At 43.2% G+C, this 21,041-nt stretch overlaps 1 protein-coding gene across 5 annotated transcripts in view; it reads left to right on the forward strand.

The window, feature by feature from the left end:
• GRAMD2B (GRAM domain containing 2B) overlaps positions 1–21,041 on the forward strand; it is a 110,927-nt gene that overhangs the window by 62,128 nt on the left and 27,758 nt on the right. For 4 of the 5 annotated variants that reach the window (XM_038552002.1, XM_038552005.1, XM_038552003.1 and 1 more), the window contains exon 2: positions 20,860–20,979. In XM_038552002.1, coding sequence (XP_038407930.1) covers positions 20,860–20,979 — 120 coding nt within the window. Of the gene's footprint in view, positions 1–3,065; positions 3,178–20,859; positions 20,980–21,041 lie in introns of those variants that run through there. The other variant, XM_038552006.1, reaches the window with a different exon arrangement.

Genomic DNA, 21,041 nt, shown 5'->3' on the forward strand with positions numbered 1-21,041 from the left:
CCCAAGAAGACCTAATTTGGCCCAGGTGTTGGGATTAGGAACTATTTCTGTTTTCCCCAGAGTAGCCAGAGCAACTAGGCCCCCCCAAAAAAGAGAGTCCAGAACATGGAGATATCATAGGGTTACTTGCTATGGCCAAGCCGGCAACAGCCTTATATACTGATGCAGGGAATGTGAACTCTTCCAAATCCCCTGTTGGATAGTCCCAATATCCAGCATGTGCCTAGAGATGATTTATTTCACTCTAACCCTATGTACTGGAAAAATAATTTTCCCTCTACTCCTCTGAGTCTTTAGCTGAGTCTCCCATAATAAAAGGTAGATTCACAAGAACACTATTAACATGTTTACCTTATGTACACGTGGGAGATAGCCAGGGAAGTATGAGTAACTCAAAAAGAGGTGGCTTTAGAAGTTAGTATTAAATACCATCTTTATAGAGAAGGGGGAGGGAGGATGTGAGCCTCTCAGAGGAGAGTAAATGATTTTTAGGAAAGAAGGGCCTGAAGAAGAATAGGCAGGAGATATGACAATTTATGACAGATTGTCGGTGTGGGTGTGAACTTCTAGTCTATTCTTTGGTGATGAGTCAATCCTTTGTGGTTGATGAAACTCCCAGGAAATTCCTTCTGGAGAATCTATCTTTAGGCAGGGAAGGGACGTTCAGAGCAAGCCTGTCTGTGCATTTTCTCTCCTTTATTTATTTATTTTTTTTTCTCCTTTAAATGCCTACAGCTCAAAATAGACCACATACCGAAGCAGCATCTTTTGGGGTGATATGGCCTACTACTCTTCAATAATAATAATACACAATGCTAATACTTTCCCTAAACAATGGATTTCACTTTTTAAAAAAGATTTTATTTATTTGTTTGTTTGTTTGTTTATGAGAGAGCATGAGTAGGGGGAAGGGCACAGGGAGAGGGAGAGGGAGAAGCAGACTCCCCACTGAGCGGGGAGCCCCATGGAGGACTCCATCCCTGGACCCCAAGATCCTGAGTTGAGCCGAAGTCAGACACTTAACTGACTGAGCCACCCAGTTGTCCCTCACTTATTTTTTTAATCAGTGACAGTTGTTAATCCTTTTGGGGTTTGACGTTGATACTGTGTTTATTTTTTTTGTATTCAACTTACAGATGCAGTGATAATATAGGGATTTACTTCAAAATAAGTGGGAGTTGGGAGGAGAGGGAGAGACATAGATGAAACCAGATTAGCCATGAGTAAATAATCATTCTTTTGTCTACTTTGTATATATCATAAAACTTTCATAGTAAGTAGTTGGAATTTTTTTCTAATCATTTATGAAAAGAAGTGGGAACTTTTAATTACCCAGCCAGCTGTGATATAAACTAAGTATTAATCCCCCAAAATAGATCAGCCTGAGTTTTTCTAATGAGATCTAGGACTGATCTTCAAACATTGTCACTATTCTCTTTATGAACACCACCTAGCTTCATTAGTCAAACAGAAAATGCATATACTACCATAAACTTCTTTCCTCCAAATTTTTAAAAATGGAAAAAATATTTTCTAAATTAAAGCATGATAGGACAGAGAGCAGCTCTATGCAGTGCAGGTTTGTAGTACATGCTGTGGGAGGGGGGGACCCGGAGTGGAGGCAAGAAAGCTTAGGCTCTCATTCAGACACTGAAATACGATAAACATCCCTTAGGAAGATGCCAGTCCCAGAAACCATGCATTGGGCTGCTCTTAGGAAGCCACAGATCATGTAACAGATTCTTTTCCTTGAGCCTTATCCATTTCAGAGGTGTAAAATGAAGAAAAGCAATCTTGTGTTCTTCCAGTTTCTTGGAATCAGCAATATCTAAGCATTGCCCTTTAGACTCTTAAGAAAATAAAGCCAACTAAGGTGTGATGGCCTCTTCCAACAGCAATGATGAGCCCATATGGGCTTGGTGAGGCTGACGCCACTGCCTTTCACCCAGTTTCCTGGAAAGAAACAGTAAAGCTTCCTCGATGGAAATGTACCTTCTTGACCCACAAATATTTGCTGTATCATTTTGTCAATCTTTGCCTGGAAGAACTGGAAGGGCACACCATTGCCTCACTAAAACCACCCCTGACTAGTTTGGTCCAGGTTTGCCAGAACAGGATCCACCCCCTCTCCCCCAGCAGAAAATTTCTCTGACCTTTCCCGTGCCAGTCTTCCCAGGTCCAGGAATCCCAAGTGAAGTACGTCCCTTCCTGTTGCTATTTATGCTGTCTGGTGTAGCCAGAAAGGGCTCTGGGCTAGAAATCTGAATGCCTGGCCTCTTGAGGGCTGATTTATGGAATGTGAAGTACTTCAGGGAAATGAGGAGAGCACTTAAGGGATACAGAAAACCGTGGACCCTGCCCATCAGGAGCTTATGGCCCAAGGGGGGAAAAGACAAGTAAACTGTAGCTAGTCACAATTTTAAAACAAACCCCTCATTAAAGCATGCGGTTGTCTTGGCAGTCATACCTTATAGGGTGCTGGGAAGGAGCATTTTATTTTATCTTTTAAAATTTTGTTTATTCATGAGAGACACAGAGAGAGAGGCAGAGACATAGGCAGAGGGAGAAGCAGGCTCCCCACGGAGAGCCCAATGCGGGACTCGATCCCAGGACTCCGGGATCATGACCTGAGCCAAAGACAGACGCTCAACCACTGAGCCACCTATGCATCCCAGGAGGAGCATTTTAAAAAGAAGAGTCAGTCCTTAGGGCACACAAGGAACTGGGCAAGGTTCTCTATAGGATGAGGTCCCACCAAAGCTAATCTTGGAAAATAATCAGTGCTTGCCAGGCCCAAGAAAGACGGCTTAGGAAGCCCAAGCACATGATTGGGGCAACATGGCAGGAGGTTAAAATCCAAAGACGGAGGTTCCAAATTGCAGAGGGCCTCCCTAATTCATCTCCAGCTGCATCCTGGAGGCGCTGGAGGTCCGGAAGGGTTTCAGTGGGGTGGGGGTGGGGAGATGATGTGACTGTCATACCATATTGGGGTTTTTTCAAGATCACAGGGTAACGTGATCTTCCATACAGAGGAAGTGAGATGGAGGAAGTGTCTCTCATAGCTCAGATGAGGTAGCAAGGTAGAGTGGGGTCCAGGCAGAGGACATGGAGGACCCCAGTGAAGCCAGAAGAACCAGGAAAGAACAGGCAGGGGCGTAACTGGAAAATATTAAGAAGGTAAATTTCACAGGTTTTGGTGTCTGAATGAGTTTGGTGGGAAACCGATAATCAAGGTGTGGGAGTAATGGGGGTTCTAGGCACTCAGATTATTGTGTAGTCCCTCAGGGCCCTTCCATAGTTTCCTTACTTGTGACATATGGATAATGGGTGTCCTATACCCTCGCCTCGGACAGTTTTCACGAGGGCTGGTATGGGCCCATGCACGGCGTGGGTGTGCATGCTCTTTGAGAATCACAGTGCAAATTTAAATCATTTGGAAAATCCTATATGGGGTGGCAAAGGAGAGGGCGGAGGCAGAGAACAGGTATTTGGTGAAGCAATATATTTTCAGCACAGGTAAAGAAGATGCATATCTGTGGTGGGAGAAATTAAGAACAGGAAATAAGGATGTCAGATACAAGATTTGTTAAAATGTATTTCGGGATCCCTGGGTGGCGCAGCCGTTTGGCGCCTGTCTTTGGCCCAGGGCGCGATCCTGGAGACCCGGGATCGAATCCCACGTCGGGCTCCCGGTGCATGGAGCCTGCTTCTCCCTCTGCCTGTGTCTCTGCCTCTCTCTCTCTCTCTCTCTCTCTCTGTGACTATCATAAAAAAATAAAAAATAAAAAATAAAATAAATAAAATAAAATAAAATAAAATAAAATAAAATAAAATAAAATAAAATAAAATAAAATAAAATGTATTTCATGGCGCCTGGGTGGCTGAGTCACTTGAGCGTCCGACTCTTGATCTCAGCTCAGGTCTTGATCTCAGGGTTGTGAGTTTTGTTGTTGTTTTTTTTTGTTTTGTTTTGTTTTTATCTATTTAGGCTTACTGCTTCTATTTTCTTGGAAGAGGTACTAATTTTCATGTAAAAATTACACTAGTTCTAATTCTTCTATCCTATGAAAGTTGCGTATCTTAGAAATACTGGGATAAACATTCCTTCTCAATAGCAGTAAGTTACTTGATAATTATTACATATTTTGATACATGTAATAATTATTATATATTATGTATTTAATTGTATCATATTAATATGATATATGCTATATTATATCATATGTGATATATTATGATATAAATATCAAATAATTTTCTGACAGTGATACATGTTAAACACAGGGATAGATTCCAGGGGGAGAAAAACACAGATAAGAGACAGTTAATGGGTTTACTTTCATGAGCAGGTTACATTAATAATTTTGAATCTTGAGGGACACCTGGGTGGCTCAACAGTTTGAGTGTCTGCCTTTGGCTCAGGGCGTGATCCTGGGGTCTTGGGATCAAGTCCCACATCAGGCTCCTCGCAGGGAGCCTGCTTCTCCATCTGCCTGTGTCTCTGCCTCTCTCTGTGTCTTTCATGAATAAATAAGTAATATCTTTAAAAAATAATAATAGTTTTGAATCTTGAAACTCAAAATAACCAAAGATGTACTCTTTTTAAATTTTTTGCCATAAGGTAATATGAACTGTTCTTTGCTTAAGGAGGTATTTAGTTTGGAAGTGTTTTAGTTAAACCAAAGCGTCTTATAGAAATATGGTTTTCTCTAATCTATGGATGTTGCATTTTTTTAAAAGGGAGCCTGGTTGGTGCAGTCAGTCGGTTAAGCATCTAACTCTTGATTTCGGCTCAGGTCATGATCTCAGGGTCCTGAGATTGAGCCCTGCGTTGGGCTCCATGCTTAGCGGTGAGTCTGCTTCTCTCCCTCTCCTCTGCCCCCCCCCCCTTACTCACATGCTGTCTCTCAAATAAATAACCTTTAAAAAGTAAAATTTAATTTATAAACAAATCAAAATAAGCAACAGTACCTTTTTTTGTCTAGTGGTTGAGCCTCCTTAATTTTCATTACACATAACTCCTGAGTCTTAGTAATATAAAGCATTTAAGCAAAGAGAATTTTCGTGGGCACTGATGACATCCAAAGGGCCCATGCCTATTTTGATCACTGAGGGGGATGTGGACTAATCTGAAGCTGACTTCTGGAAATTCCTTTATGGCAAAGCCCAGTGAACACCCTGAGCTGTCCTCACATACATGCAATTCTGAACCGTGAGATCAGAGTACAGAAGCCCGAGGAAGTAGTACTGCTGAGTTGGAGTGGGGAAAACAAAGGAGAAACAGTTTTCCAGAGCTCTCTCTGGTGCTATTTTGGACTCTTGTGGCAACTTTTAACTCCGCTGGGATGCCCATGGACCTGAGTCTTTTAGCTCTCTGGCTTTTGATCTCCCCCCTGCCCCTCCTCCCGCCCCCTATGTAGAACAGAAAGAGTTCCGGGAAATGAAGGGTGTAAGAGGAAAGAAAGCACTTTAGTCATCACAGATGACAGCCAGGGTGGCAGGAGGAAGCTCCTGTCTCCTGTCTCCAGTCTTCAAATCCAATTGCCTCCTCCAGCAGCTGAAGCTCAAAGCAGCACAGCCTGTTTCCACGGACACAGTGGGGGCTCCTCAAAACAAGAACAAACATTGCTCTTCAAGGCAGCTTCCAGTGTCCCTGGCTTGGGGTTTTGTGGGTTTTTTTATTGCTTTTTTTTTTTTTAATGTTACTGTGCTATTAATAGGTAAAATATTTCCTTCTGGTTAAGTACATGTATTTCTGGCACAATACATTCCCTCTCTCTCCCAAATAAAAGTTGCTATCTATCATGCATGGTAACAAGAGAAATGAAACTTAATTCAGGAGGCATTTATATTCACATAAAGACATGTTCTGCCCATGTCCTTGACTAGTGATGTCCTGCTGGGTGGGGGTGGGAGGGAGGTCCCTATGTTTCCCCCTTTTCCTCTTACCACCTGGTCCTTTTCCTTTTCAATGCTGGAAAAGCACCTATAAATACAGACTTCCTCACATTCCTCTTGTTCAGTACCCATGTATCAGAGGACAATTTTCTCAGGAGTATCATTTTTTAAAAAAGATTTCATTTATCTATTTGTGAGAGAAAGAGTGCATGAGTTGGAGGGGCAGAGAGAGGTACAACTCAAGCAGACTCCCCACTGAGCACAGAGCTGGTCTCACAGGGCTCCATCTCACGACCCTGAGATCATGAGCTGAGCTAAAATCAAGAGTGGGATGCTCAGCCAACAAACCCACCCAAGCACCTCTCAGGAGTATCATTTTGAGAAAGTTGTACCTCATTTTAGGGCAGGGCCCTGTTATTTTCTCAAAAACTGAAGGCTTCTCTCCCAGCAGCACATGTAGGCCTCAGCCACTTGATTTTCTATCATTGCACTCACCTCTTCTTAGGTTTTTGCTCTACAGACACCTTCTCTGTGGCAGTCCTAACACCCATGTTAATTGTTCCTTTCTCTTTGCACATGGTAACTTTTTTTTAAAGATTTTATTTATTTATTCATGAGAGACCTAGGCAAAGAGAGAAGCAGGCTCCTTGCAAGGAGCCCGATGCCAGACATGATCCCAGGACCCAGAATCACACCTTGAGCCAAAGGCAGACGCTCAACCGCTGAGCCACCTATGTGTCCCGCACACTGTAACTTTTTATGACTTCTGCCTGAAGCCTTTATCCTCACAATTTTGTACTGTCCTTGGTCCTCTTTTCCTTTAAATTGTGGTTCCAAATTGATACTCTGTGATGGAACCACACACCTGCATTATCATCTTTATTCTGGGTTTTAATGGGTTTGATAGAATAGTGGGTTTAGTTTTTTTTTTTTTTTAAACGTGTGCCAGTTGTCTTTATTTCAGAAGTAAATCTGTTGAGGAAGGTGACAGTGCTTAAATATTTGTTCTTCCCTTCTTCCTTGCCCGGTTCAGGATGTGGTGGTAGATTCAAAGACTATGCATGTGGCTGTTTACCTTGGATATCACCTCTCTTTTGGTATAGAGGTGTTTAAAGCTCCTTGAAAGAACTTCTTAATTATCCTTAAATTCTCGCATTCCTGTTCTGGGCGATAGGCACATTTGTGAATTTGAACAGTTAAAAGTCCAATTTAGGTAAAACAGCTTTGTTTTTATCATTCAGAATTGCTTGTAATTGCAAATGGCTATTTTATCACATGGCATATTCTTTTTCTGCATTATGTCCCATAAATATATTCCCAGTGATCCAGTTGCTCCCCCATAATCTAGGCTTTAATTTATAGTTACTTCTCAAGTACCTGAGGTACTTTCTGATCTTACTTAATATTCATGATATTTTGAATATTTTCCATAATAGCTAAAGATTTGTTAATATTGTACTTTCTCTAAATTTTCTTCCCTGAATTTCATGCCCTTCTGTATTCCTAACTTTCTGTTTTGCTAAATATTTAATTCTGCTCTTAAAATCTAGTTATTTCCCATATACATCCTTTAGGCCAAAGAGTTAATAAATATCCTCGAAGATATCTTAGGTCCATGAAAGTGGCTTATTCTGACATTTAGCAATTGCTGATAGAAAAACAACTTCAAAAAAAGGGGTGGAGATAGAAATTTTAAAAATTTTAAAGTCTTTGCCCCTGAGAAAATTGTACTCTCAGGGATCCCTGGGTGGTTCAGCAATTAAGTGCCTGCCTTTTCGGCCCAGGGCGTCATCCTGGAGACCCGGATTGAGTCCCACATCGGGCTCCCTGCATGGAGCCTGCTTCTCCCTCTGCCTGTGTCTCTGCCTCTCTCTCTCTCTCTCTCTCTCTCTCTCTCTCTGTGTGTCTCTCGTGCATAAATAAATAAAATCTTAAAAAAAAAAGAAGGAAAATTGTACTCTTGTATAAGGGAGCTATAGTAAACATATTTTTAGAAATTTTTTTTAGCACTGAGCAGTGCAACCTACAAAATACTATCTATATGCCCAGAGTGTAACTCATTGTCCGCAGCATCCATTTGCCTTTCCTGGAAATTGGAAAAGTCACTTGCTGTCTCCTTGATGTATTTCCTTGTCATTTTATTTTATTCTTTTCCATTTGTGCTTGGTCTCACTACTGAGAAGTTACTTAGTTTGATTATAATTTTGCTTGCGATCTTCTCGTCCATCAATGAAGATGGTCTGAATCTCCACAAGGTTTCAAATGATCGCTCACCTAACTAGTGATCGTGTGAGGAATAAGTTTGTACACGGTGCTGATTCAGTGTAAGGGAAAGTGGAAAGACAGCCTTTTTCTCCCTTCTCCCACCTTCAACGTGGGCGTCTTCCAACACAAGTTGTAAATCACACCTGGGAATGAGTTTATGATGTAGCTTGAAACAAAATGTAAACCCAAGCCCTTTTTAAAATGTCGATTGTTGGGGCACCTGGCTGCCTTGGTCCGTAGCTCATGTGCCTCTGGATTTCCGGGTTGGGAGTTGAAGCCTCACATTGGGTATAGAGATTACTTAAAAAAAAAAAAAAAAAAAAAAAAAAGAGTGCTCATTTTTGATCATAGTGCAGATATACTCAAAGTTGTATTTTCAGTAAGTATTCGTTTCTTGTATCCAGACTCGAGAGCTTAAAGAGATGGAGGCCAGTATTAGAAAGGTATATAATTAGATATGGAACAGTGTGTAGTTGTGGGGAGCTGGGAAGGAGCAGAGAGGATGGGCCAGGCTAGAGCCAGCGCGCAGGGAGGATGGAACGGGATGTGAGCGAGGCCTGCGGCAGAAGACCAGCGTGGCTGGGACGGACACCTCTTTCTGAAAAGTAGAGGAAGATGACAGAACTCTGGCAGGTCTTGGCCCTCATCCAGATGCCGCGGTCCGATGCCCAGTGGACACCATTGTGGGCCCTGCAGCAGGGCCATGACGTCACGGAGGCCGGCCCGGGAGGATGACTCAGGCATTGGTGTCCTCAGAGGCTTGCAGAGGGACAACCCGGCAGTCACTGCTGTGCGTTCAGAGGTTGGAGGGAAAAATCTGCAGCTGCGGCTCTTCTGCCCTGGTGACTTCATCCTGAAGCAGTGACAAAAGCCCTTTTGGGTTGTTTTCTTTTTCTTTCTTTTTTCTTTTTCTTTTTTTCCCTTTGTAAGCATGAGCTAGTTGGAGTTGAGTTTCTGTCCCTTCAGAATCAGAATCCTGACTATTATTTTTTTTCTTGTTTCCACTGCATTTATTACTAGTATAAAAAGATGTTGAAAAGAAATTCATTCTCAGTTCTCCAGCGGCTCTCATCCTTCCCTCTTGCCCACACAGCTCCTGACCCATTTCCTCAGGGCCAGTGCAAAACCAAACCTGTTCACTGCCGTTTTCACAGAAAACAGCCAGTGCCAGGGATGTAGGGAAGAAGGTTAGACGAGGGCGACAGTACCGTCCAGGTTCCACCCAAGGTAGGCCAGGTGGAGATTCACAGAATTCAGACGAAAGGGCTGGTGGCCTCACAATGATGTACTCTAACTAACGTGGGCTGGAGAGGAGATAGGATAGCCTGTAAGAGGCTTTAGAGGACATCTCATGGGCTTGTGTCAAACCCCGAAAAACCGACACCAGGAGAATGGGGAGACCAGGGAGGCAGTCTTGCGGAAAGTTTCACAATTCTCCCATGTTGGGAGGTATGGAAAGTCTAGAAGGCATCAAGAGCTTCACTCATTTTGGCAGAAAAACTTCCTCAAGTGTTGGGAAGTCACAATGAGAATCCTGACAATTAAATGCCTTTTTGGAATTGAGTTGTCTTAGGCCTTGAAAGAAAAGAGTGATTTGGGCAAACAAATTAGGAGAAGGTGGAAAGGTGAGAATGACTCACATGACTGGTCATGGGACAGATACATGTCCATTTTATTTTTATTTATTTATTCATGAGAGACAGAGAAAGAGGCAGAGACACAGGCAGAGGGAGAAGCAGGCTCCCTGCGGGAAGCCTGATGGGGGACTCGATCCCAGGACCCCGGGATCCCGACCTGAGCCAAAGGCAGAAGCTCAACCACTGAGCCACCCAGGTGTCCCATAGTTGTCTATTTTAATGCAAACAGAGGGGAGCTCTTTGGATGGTTTAAAGAGGTGTGTTGGGGCCAGTTGGAGGCCTGTGGTAAGCCATTCCTTGGTGCCTGGTATTGCAATGGAACGCAAGCTGTCACTCTTTGCTTTGGCCATGTGCTTGGGACTCAGCAGAAAGAGTTTCCAGCTGGCAAAACCTCTCCTATGCAGTGAGATACTCTCTTTGCTGTTGTTCTTCTGGGTTCTTTTGGTTTTTTAGAGCTTCCTCACGATAGGTTAGATATCCCTTGCTAACAATAGAATCTGTTAGATCTAAAACTAGATTCACAAAATCCCTCCCACCCAACTCCATTTCCTTTTGTGTTCCCTGCAGTTGTTGGTGGCAGTCCTAGCTCCTCCATCCCCCAGATAACCTTGGGTTATCTTGGATGTTGCTCTGTGTTGCTTGTTCTCTGCTCCCTTCTGGTGTTATATCTGGATTGTTCTCCCAGGCAGTCTCTCCTGCTTCTTGCCTTCACACTCAGCCCCCACCCCCACTCCATGCTCTGCCACTGATGAAGTTTAATCCTAAGTCTGTAGCTCTTCAGGCCCTCACAGTGGAAGTGTGGGAAAAGGTGGGCCCTTAATACCCTACCTTTTGACTCCTTCTGCTTAAAAATATTTGCTTTATCCCTGTTGCCAACCAAATGAAGTCTAAAAGCAGCTGACTCTTATTAGGAATCAAACATTCCAACAACAGAACTGCCACTTGTTACTGCTGCCTGTACTCCAAAGATCAAACTGCTAGATTTCCTGGTGCATGTATGACTTTTCCTTGTCTGCATGTTTTTGCTGCTGCCTTTCCTCATATTTCCTTCCAGTACTTCTACAAGTCTTAGTTATGCTGACCCCACTCAAATATCAATCCTTCCCCGATAATGGTTGCACAAATACGTCTCCTTGGGTAGAGAGGTGGCAGAGATGACTACAGTGTGGTAATGGGCGGGTTTGATTTTCTCCATCCAAAGGAACTGATTTATGTAATTGTTTTTATTTATGTATTGATTTACCACACAAATAGAAATACAATGTACACTCCTGGTTTCTGGCCCTGAAATGTATTTCTGACAGTGAAGAGAGAATAGAAATACTGCTCCCCCCATACCTGCACACAGGGTCATACTTATTTTCTCCACAGATCTCCTCTGATTCTCCTCTTCCCATTAGATTTCTGAATTCCCAAGGTGCTGTGTGTATGATAGACATCTGTTATAAGCTGTGTCATGCTTTAGGTGCTAAACCAAAAATCCCAGTAGGAGCTGTCCTTGGATATGGCAGCATCTGGCAGGATGGTTGTTATACAGCGTAGGAACTCGAACATTTGAAAGCAGGATATCCACCTATTTTTATGATATATGCTATATTATACATCTTTTTTTAAAAAAAGGTTTTATTTATTCATGTGAGACAGACAGACAGAGAGAGAGAGAGGCAGAGACACAGGCAGAGGGAGAAGCAGGCTCCATGCAGGGAGCCTGACGTAGGACTCAATCCCGGGTCTCCAGGGTCACTCCCTGGGCTGAAGGGAGCGCTAAACCACTGAGCCACCCGGGCTGCCCTTACATCTTCTTTATAAGGATATTATTATTTTTAAAAATATTCTATTTATTCATGAGAGACACACACAGAGAGAGAGAGAGAGAGAGAGGCAGAGACACAGGCAGAGGGAGAAGCAGGTTCCATGCAGAGCCTGACGTGGGACTCGATCCCGGGATTCCAGGATCAGGCCCTGGGCTGAAGGCGGCGCTAAACCGCTGAGCCACCCGGGCTGCCCATATAAGGATATTATTATATTTTCAAGTGTTCAAAGAATAATACAGTGCGTTAAAATTTATAATGAACTCAGCCCTGTCCCATTCTCCGTCTGCCTCCCCAATAGCTTCTTCTAACTGTACCTGATTTTAGTGGCAGTGGTTACTTCATTATCTGTAGAAATGTTTGTATCCTGCTCTTTCTTGCTTATTAATGTTAAACCTTATCTTTTCACTTCCTGTTTTGATGGAACATAGGAGTCCACTCGAACTGCCTCCCTGCCTCCCTCTGCCTACTCCTGATGTTAAGTAGGCATTTTCCTCTTTCTAAGTCCTACTTTCTCTTTTATCTCTTTAAAGAATACATCAACCTACATTTGGTGAAGAGCCAGGGCACAGGTTTTCTCGTGAGAGCTTGGGGCTGTGGTTGGAGGGAGGTGAACGAGGGGGTCAAGAGCTGAGGAGGGGTGAAAAGGGCAGATCACCAAGTGCCTTGTAAGCCGTCGAGGACTTGGGACTCGGAGAATTGAGGAGGCAAGGCAGTTTCCCTCGCCTTAATGCTGTGAGCCGTTTCATGGGTGCCATCCTCTTTCTCAAAGATGCTCATTAGGAGGCTTGGGCGTTTTGTTTCTCTTGTTTGCTTATCTTAAGTTTTCTTCTCTGAATTCAGTTTCCTAAGGAGTTTACTTTCCTCTTGGTTTATCTCGGTCTTTTCATTCAGAATTCAGGCTTTCTTCAGAGCACCTGGGTGGCTCAGTTGGTTAAGCTTCTGCCTTCAGTTCGGGTCATGATCCCAGGGTCCTGGGATCAAGCCCCACGTCAGGCTCCCTCCTCAGTGGGGAGCCTACCTCTGCCTTTTCCTCTGTCCCTCTCCTTTGTTCCTGTGCGCTCTCTTGATCTGCTCCCTTTCTCTCTCAAATAAATAAAAATCTTAAAAGACTTCAGGCTTTCTTCAAGGGTCTGGCAAATCCTCTCGCATTTGCAAAGATCAAAAATTTAACACTAGTCCTCATTAAAATTATTACTTTTACTCTTTGTGCCAGGTATTCCTCTAGGCACTTAGGAAAAAACTTTTTTTTTTTTTTTTAGTTTAACCCTTTATTATTAAGAATGTGTAAACACTGCTTTGTCTTGTGAGTATGGGTTACAAAATGTCTAGTGAAGGCAATTTGGCCGTGACTATAAATGTTTTAAATTGTGTGTATTTTGACACAAGTGTTCCATTTCCGGGGAAGGTACCTGTGGATAAACTGACACATAATAAACATTCAGGGACATTTGCTGCAGCTTTATTTGTATTGGTAATAAGACTGAAATCCACCTAAGTGCGGGTCAATAAGGAACTGGTTACATTATAATTCATCCATTTCAGTGGAACTCTAGGCAGTCACTAAAAAGAATGAGGAAGCTCTGTGTGTACTGATAGGGAAAGAACACCAAGATATATAGTAAGTAAAAAGAAAAAAAAAAAACTGTATGACATCATGCTGTCATTTGTGCTTAGAAAGTACATATGCTCATGTACACAGAATCTTGCTCGAAAGACAGGAACTAGGAACAGCGTAATAGGTGACTGACTCTTTGGAGACAAACAAGGATAGAAGGGAGATTTGGGGGGTTTTTTTATTTGTAATTTTTTAATTGAAGTATAGTTGTTGCACAATGTTATGTGAATTGCAGGTGTATCGGCTAATGTCTACTGGTCTAGACATTATGCTGTGATCACCACAGGTGTAGTTACCATACAGTATGACAATACCAGGGACTCTATTCCCTATGCTGTACCTTTCATCCCCCCTGACTAATTCACTCCATAAGTGGAAGCCTGTATCTCCCACCCCTTTAACCCCTACTTTGCCCATCCTCCTATCCCTACCCCTCTGGCAGCTCTCAGTTCTCTGTATTTATGGGTCTCTCTGCTTTTTTGTTTGTATTTATTCATTTGTTTTGTTTTTTAGATTCCAAATATAGGTGAAATCATAAGATAATTTGTCTTTCTCTGACTTATTTCACTTAACACAATACCCTGTTTTCATTCTGTGTATATACTGCATCTTCTTTATTCATTCATTTATCAATAGATGCTTGGGTTGCTTCCATAGCTTGGCTGTTGTAAATAATGCTGCAGTAAACATAGGGATGCATATATCTTTTCAGATAGGTATTTTTGGTTTCTTTGGGTAAATACCCAGAAGTGGAATTACTGGGCTGTGTGGTATCTCTCTTTTTAATTTTTTGAGGAACCTCCATACTGTGTTCCACAGTGGGTGTCCCAAATTACATTCCCACCAAAAGTGCATGAAGGTTCCCTTTTCTCCACATCCTCACCAACACTTGCATTTTTCTTATCTTTTTGAGTCTAGCCATTCCGACAGGCTTGACATGGTAGCTCATTGTGGTTTTGATTTGCATTTGCCTGATGACTGCTGATGATTAGGCACATCTTTTCACATATCTTTTGGCCATATGTGTATCTTCTTTGGAAAAATGTCTCATCAGGTCCTCTGCCCATTTTTCAGTCAGATTGTTTTTTGGTGTTATGTGAGTTCTTTATATAGTTTGGTTATTAACCCCTTATTGGGTATATAGTTTGCAAATAGTTTCTTGCATTCACTAGATTGCCTTTCTGTTCTGTTGATGGTTTCCTACCTTGTGGAAAGGCTTTTTATTCTGGTGTAGTCCTAATAGTTTATTTTTGCTTTTGTTTCCTCTGCCTAAGGAGACATATCTAGAAGAATGTTGCTAAGATCAATGTCAAAGAGATTACTCACTATGTTTTCTTCTATGAGTCTTATGGTTTCGGGTCTTACATTTAAGTCTTTAATCCATTTTGAGTTTATTTTTGTATATAATGTAAGAAAGTGGTCCAGTTTTTCCAGTACCACTTATTGAAGAGACTGTCTTTCCCCCATTGAACATCCTTGCTTCCTTTGTCATAGATTAATTGAGGATATAAGTGTACGTTTATTTCTTGGCACTCCATTCTGTTCCATTGATCTATGTATCTGTTTTTGTGCCAGTTCCATACTGTCTTGATGACTACAGCTTTGTAGTATTTCTTGAAATCTGGGATCCTGATGCCTCCAGCTTTGTTCTTCTTTGTCAAGGTTGCTTTGGGTATTTGAGGTCTTTTGTGGTTCCATAGAAATTTTAGGATTATTTGTCCTAGTTCTGTGATAAATGCTGTTGGCATTTTGATAGGGATTGCACTGATTGTGTAGATTACTTTGGGTAGTGTGGACATTGTAACAGTACTCTTTCAGTCTTTGAGCACAGGCTGTCTTTCCATTTGTGTCATCTTTGACTTCTTTCAACAAAGCTTTACAGATTTTAGAGTTCCATTTGTAACTTTTGAATTGTGTACTTCTGCTTCTAGTATTTACTCAGAAGTGAATATATAGATAGATAAATAAAATTTAAAGTTTCTAGACAAAGATCTACTATATCAGAATTGTAGATGAAAGACTTTTTCCTGACTTCTAAAAATCTAGCTTGGGAGATTTTTCATTTACTTTGCAGTTGGAGAGGCTGACAGGTCTTAGAGAGGCCTGGTCCCCTGCACCAACTCCTGCACCTTTGCACCCCTTTCTGTGCCCTTCTTTTGGTTACCATAATGTCTCAATTTGTCTTGTGGTTGCTGCCCAGCCACCCCCCAGAGCCCTCCTCTGTCCTTGTGGCCCATAGCTTTGTTCCCACACATTGCCATCTGTGCCTACCAGCCAGCCTTGAAGCCACTAAGCAAGCAGCATATCAAAAACAAGGGTTTGGTGGGACGCCTGGGTGGCTCAGTTAGTTAAGCATCTGACCCATGATTTCTGCTCAGGTGTGGGCCCTGTGCTCAATGGGGAGTCTGCTCAAGATTCTCTCTCTCTCTCTCTTCCTCTGCCCCCCCCCACTCTCTCAAATAAATGATCTTTTAAAAAAAATAAATAACAGGGGTTTGGTGCCCCAGGTCTTGGCTTGTCCGGGTGTACCCTAGTTTCCAGTACAGGCTTTTTTTTTTTTTTTTTTAATTTATTTATTTATGATAGTCACAGAGAGAGAGAGAGAGAGAGAGAGAGGCAGAGACACAGGCAGAGGGAGAAGCAGGCTCCATGCACCGGGAGCCCGACGTGGGATTCGATCCCGGGTCTCCAGGATCACGCCCTGGGCCAAAGGCAGGCGCTAAACCGCTGCACCACCCAGGGATCCCCTCCAGTACAGGCTTTAAAAAAAATAAATAACAGGGGTTTGGTGCCCCAGGTCTTGGCTTGCCCGGGTGTACCCTAGTTTCCAGTACAGTACACTGTACTGTGACAGACCTGGTGGTAATCACAACAGTCTCATTTGTAGGATTTTATCTCTTGGAGATACTCTGGTGAAACATAACCTGTCTTCTAGTCACTTCCAAATCTCATTGGTTAAGACTGTGGTTTCAGTATATGGTGATCAGGGACTTTTTTAAGTGGCAGTGGATTTAAAACTACCCTTACCCATACTACCATAAGGGAGTTGATGACATTTTTTATGCTTTAGCTTACACCGATTTAACTTGAAGGTAGAGTTGAACACAAGGATTCATCACTGTGATTAGAAAAGGAGCACAACTACCTCGACTGAACCATAGGAGGCACTTGTTTTCATTTACCTGAGACGCCACTTAATCACTCACCTGAGGTGCAACTTAGTAGTCATTCTGCCCAGTAGCTACTTACCTTGACTTGCTTGGGATGATGGCTGAGTACAGCTCATTCTCAGCACAAGGGACAAAGGACCTGGGAGATGAAAGTGACAGGAGAAAAGATAGCTGAGTTTACCTTAAACTCAGAGACTCTTTCCAGGAAGAATATAAGAATTCTAATTCTGAAAATTGTGAAATCTGAATCCTCTCATCCTCACTTTAATAAGGTCTGGGAATTGACTCACACTGCACTGTCGATAAGGATTGTCCAACCCGTTTTTTATTTATAGATTGTGTAACAATGTGGGGCAGTGTCTTACTGAAACCAGTACTTCCTATTCTGTAATAAAAATGCATTCCCCAAACAGTAACATCAGGCTTGGTTGGTAGAAGCATGACTGCCTCATTGTTCTGGAATTCCTACTGAGAAGCTTTCAGGGCCGATGAGTGATACTTATACTGGGTTAGAGATGGGAGAAGAAATAACCTGCCAAGGCCGAGTGAAGGTTAATCCTGTACTTCCAGCATCTGTTTCTTCTAAGTATTCCTAAAATTGTCATTCATTCATCTGTGTCCCCTGCCCAGCTCAGCATCCTGCTCTGCCAGCAGGTCCCTTCCAATAAACATTTAAAAGAGGAGGGTTAGAACAAGCTGCCACTAGAACCACATCTAGCGATCCTTGAGAAGTTAAGCACATTTTGCAAATACTGAATACCAATGTTGATTTTTGGGCGGAAAAGAGCCTTTGCCATCACTGCAGTTAAGAGTGTCAGACAAAGGGATCCCTGGGTGGCGCAGCGGTTTGGCGCCTGCCTTTGGCCCAGGGTGCAATCCTGGAGACCCGGGATCGAATCCCACGTTGGGCTCCCGGTGCATGGAGCCTGCTTCTCCCTCTGCCTGTGTCTCTGCCTCTCTCTCTCTCTCTCTGTGACTATCATAAATAAATAAAAATTTAAAAAAAATTAAAAAAAAAAAAAAGAGTGTCAGACAAAGACAGGCTCAAGTGGTGTTGTGGAAAGTAAACACTGACCTCACCACTAGGGCAGGAGAGCTCACTGAGGATGACATGGACCTTTATGCAGAACCCATGCCTGTATAAGATCCCACACTGGTTCTTGAACAGATGAAAGGATATCAGAGATGGAAAAAAATACAGCCAGGTCCTAGCCAATGGTCTGGACAACAAACTCCATGAAGACCTAGAGAGACTGAAGAAGATTTGGTCCCACATAGGGCTGCACCACTTCTGGGGACTTTGTGTCTGAGATCAGCTCACCAGGACCACAGGCTGTTGTGGCCACACCGTGGGAATGCCAAGGACAAATAAATCTTTAGGACTTGTCTATTAGAAAAGAGAGAGAGAAAGAGAAGGAGGAAGAAAAAGGAAGTTTGTTCTTTTGGTTTTGTTTTATTTTGTAAAATTTTCTTGCAGTCAATGTCCCTGAAAGGCCCTTTCATCATCATCTTCTTCTTCCTTCTTCCTCCTCCTTTTTCCTCCTCCTCCTCCTCCTCCTTCTTCTTCTTTCTTCTTTTTTTTCTTCTTCCTCTTCTTTTTTTTTTTTTTTTTTTAAGATTTTATTTATTCATGAGAGACACAGGCAGAGGGAGAAGCAGGCTCCATGCAGGGAGCCTGAAGGGGGCTTGATCTCTGGTCTCCAGGATCAGGCCCTGGGCTGAAGGCGGCGCTAAACCGCTGGGCCACTGGGGCTGCCCTATTTTCTTCTTTTTTAAAGAAGAAAAAAAAGGAAAATACTGTGCTTCTTTATTTTCATGATTTAAACAAGACCTGTTATTTCATCTCCCCTTGTCAGTGAGTTCAGCTTTATTGACAGTAACATTATAGTTTCTGAGGGGCCTTGAGGAACCCTTCCATCATCCTCCCACACTCTGCCAGTCTGCTGTTTGGATTCTACATAGTTCATCCTGCTGCCACAAGACCTCAGGGATGAGGGGTGCTTGTGGGAGTTCTCTCTCCTCTGTTAGGAATTGACTTGCTTAATTTTCCAAAACATCTTTTTTAAAAAGATTGTATTTATTTATTTGTTTGTTTGTTTGTTTATTTATTTAAGCACACGCACAAGCAGAGGGAGAGGGAGAAGCAGACTCCCCGCTGAGCAGGGAGCCCAACATAGGGCTGGATCCCAGGACCCTGAGATCATGACCTGAGATGAAGGCAGATGCTTAACCGACTGAGCCACCCAGGCGCCCCCATAGCATTGTTAAGTCAACAAAACTAAAATTGAATCAGCCCATACATGAATTTCACTTCCTGTTGAGACACTGCCAGATGAATCCCCCATCCATCAACACATATAAATGGCCTCTATGAGCCACATGCTGAGCTGAGTGCTGTGGAAGAATACAGAAGTTCCCTGCTTTTAAGGAATGTTGTCTGGTAGTTGGGTACTTCAGACATTTGCCCAGAGCTGGGGGTACCGTAGCTCGGCAAGGCCATGCAGCAGTAGGGCTACCTCCAGAGGGGCACCTTTATATGAGTGCATCTTGGTGGGAGAGCTCTTTCTCAGGACACAGAGGTGTTGTACAGGATAGCAGTGGCTCCAATTCCTGCATAAAATTCAGTAAATACATAAATAAATGCTGAGTGGATTTTTGAGGGTCCACACACACTCTCCTTACTTAGAGAGGGCCTCTCAAGTGGATCAAGTCTCATGCTTTTGAAGAACAGGAATAATGTATGTGTCTTGGGGAGCACAGATAGGCAGAGAGATGCTCTAAAGCCCCTTAACTATTCTAAAATTATCCACGTCCATAAATTCCACTCGATGCCAAAATTAAATAAAATTTTCTATTTCAAACCAAAGCAGTGTTTTCCTATTAATATTTCAAAGCCTTCCATGTGCCTTTTGTCACATAATGCAGTTCAATTACAGACTGAGCTCTTTTCATGTATGTAAGTGCTTCTGAGCACTTTGAGAATTGAAGAAGTGGGAGGTTGGGGAATATTTACGCACTTAGGGAAAAAAGAAATGCTGACTGCAGTGTAAGAACATCCACTGTCTATAGGGTCTGTTAATTGGATACTTTGTCAGATTATTTGGTCTTGATTTCGACACTACTGCAGTATTACTGGTATGGGCTAAAATTTTCCTATACTGTGAGAAGTGGTAAGCAAGAAACCACAAAGCTTCACCTAACCAATGATATTTCCTGCCTGTGTGGTCATTTGCAGGTAAAGACATCCAGTGGGTGGTAAATTAGGATTAAAATTAGCCAAACTGTCATAGCAATGCTATCTTCATATATTTTCCTTTATGTTCCACCACCATGGAGTTTTCACATGTTCAGAAATATCTTGTGAATTCTGTGCTTTGCAGCCTGACACAGAAGGTCTAACCCGTGTAAACACCATGGGTTCTCCTTCTGTGTTCCTTTCTCTCCTCTTTCCCATACTGGAATCAGTGTCCCCAGTCCCTAAGATTGAGGGAACTTGGCACCTGTGTTCACCACACTGGTTACCGCCATCCCTCACTGGTCCAGTGTGCAAACGCTCCTGACTTGCTTTCTCCTCTAGTCCTTCTTTCCCCAAAGTCAGCCCTCATTTTCTAAAAGCCTGTTCATCATGATTATATCCCAGCACATACCTAGACCCTGTGGTCAGTATAAAAATCAATAAGATCCTCACCCCACCCTGGAGCTCTCACACTGGAGAGCTGGTAAGAGATGGAGAGACAAGTGGTTGGGGGTAGGGGTGGGTGGAAGGCAGAGGAAAGAGAGCACATGAGGACGGGTGGGTACCCAGAAGCCTCCTAGAGGGACAGACATGAGCTTGAATCCCAACTCAGATGCTGGTTCTGTGAACCTGGGCAAGATGAATGATATCTGAGAGCCTCAGATTCCAGACTTGTTAAGAGGAGGGTAATAATTCCTACCCAGCCTGGGTGGCTGCGAGAAGCAGATTAGAAACTTTAAACTGCTTAGAGAAGTGCTTGGTTAAAATATCAACAACTCAAAGTGGGACCTATATAACTCCAACAGTGGGTGGTAAATGACACAAGAGAAATGCAAACAAAGGGGTGGGGGCTCCCGGCAGGAAGGCTCACACCTGGCAGAAGGCCACGCGTGAGCGTGTGTGCTGAGCACGTGTGCAGGGGCCCTCCCAGCATCCAGGTGATGTGTCGCCAAGCGTGCAGCTAGCAGGGCAGAGCCGAGCAGTCCCCGCAAAGCCTGCCGTTTACCTGCTGCAGCAGGCATGACCTGGAGCTCATGCCCTTGAGGGGCCAGCCGAGAGGCTGCAGAATGGAGATCTGGAAAGGGCACAGTTGTCCAAGTTGACTTCAGCCTGCTATGGGGATTGAACATCATTCCGTTCTCCAGAAAGCAAGGGGTTTTCCTCATTTTTCCTTCCACCTCCTTCCCCGGATGACTAAGGCCAAGCGTTCTCCTCTCCTCTCCAGCTCCGAGGCTGAGAATGGTGTGGAGGACAAAAAGAAGATCTGCAAGTCGCCAACAGCCCAGTCCCCTAGCCCATCCAATGAGGCCGAGTCCTCAGACCAGAAGAGACTCCTTTCCTTGCGGTGAGTCCTGGCCTTGACACTTTATTCTTTTGGGCCTTTGGGAAGGACAGGTTGCTGGGAGG

This window comes from Canis lupus, chromosome 11, assembly GCF_011100685.1.
Source record: "Canis lupus familiaris isolate Mischka breed German Shepherd chromosome 11, alternate assembly UU_Cfam_GSD_1.0, whole genome shotgun sequence".
In the NCBI taxonomy this organism is placed as follows: Eukaryota; Metazoa; Chordata; class Mammalia; order Carnivora; family Canidae; genus Canis; species Canis lupus.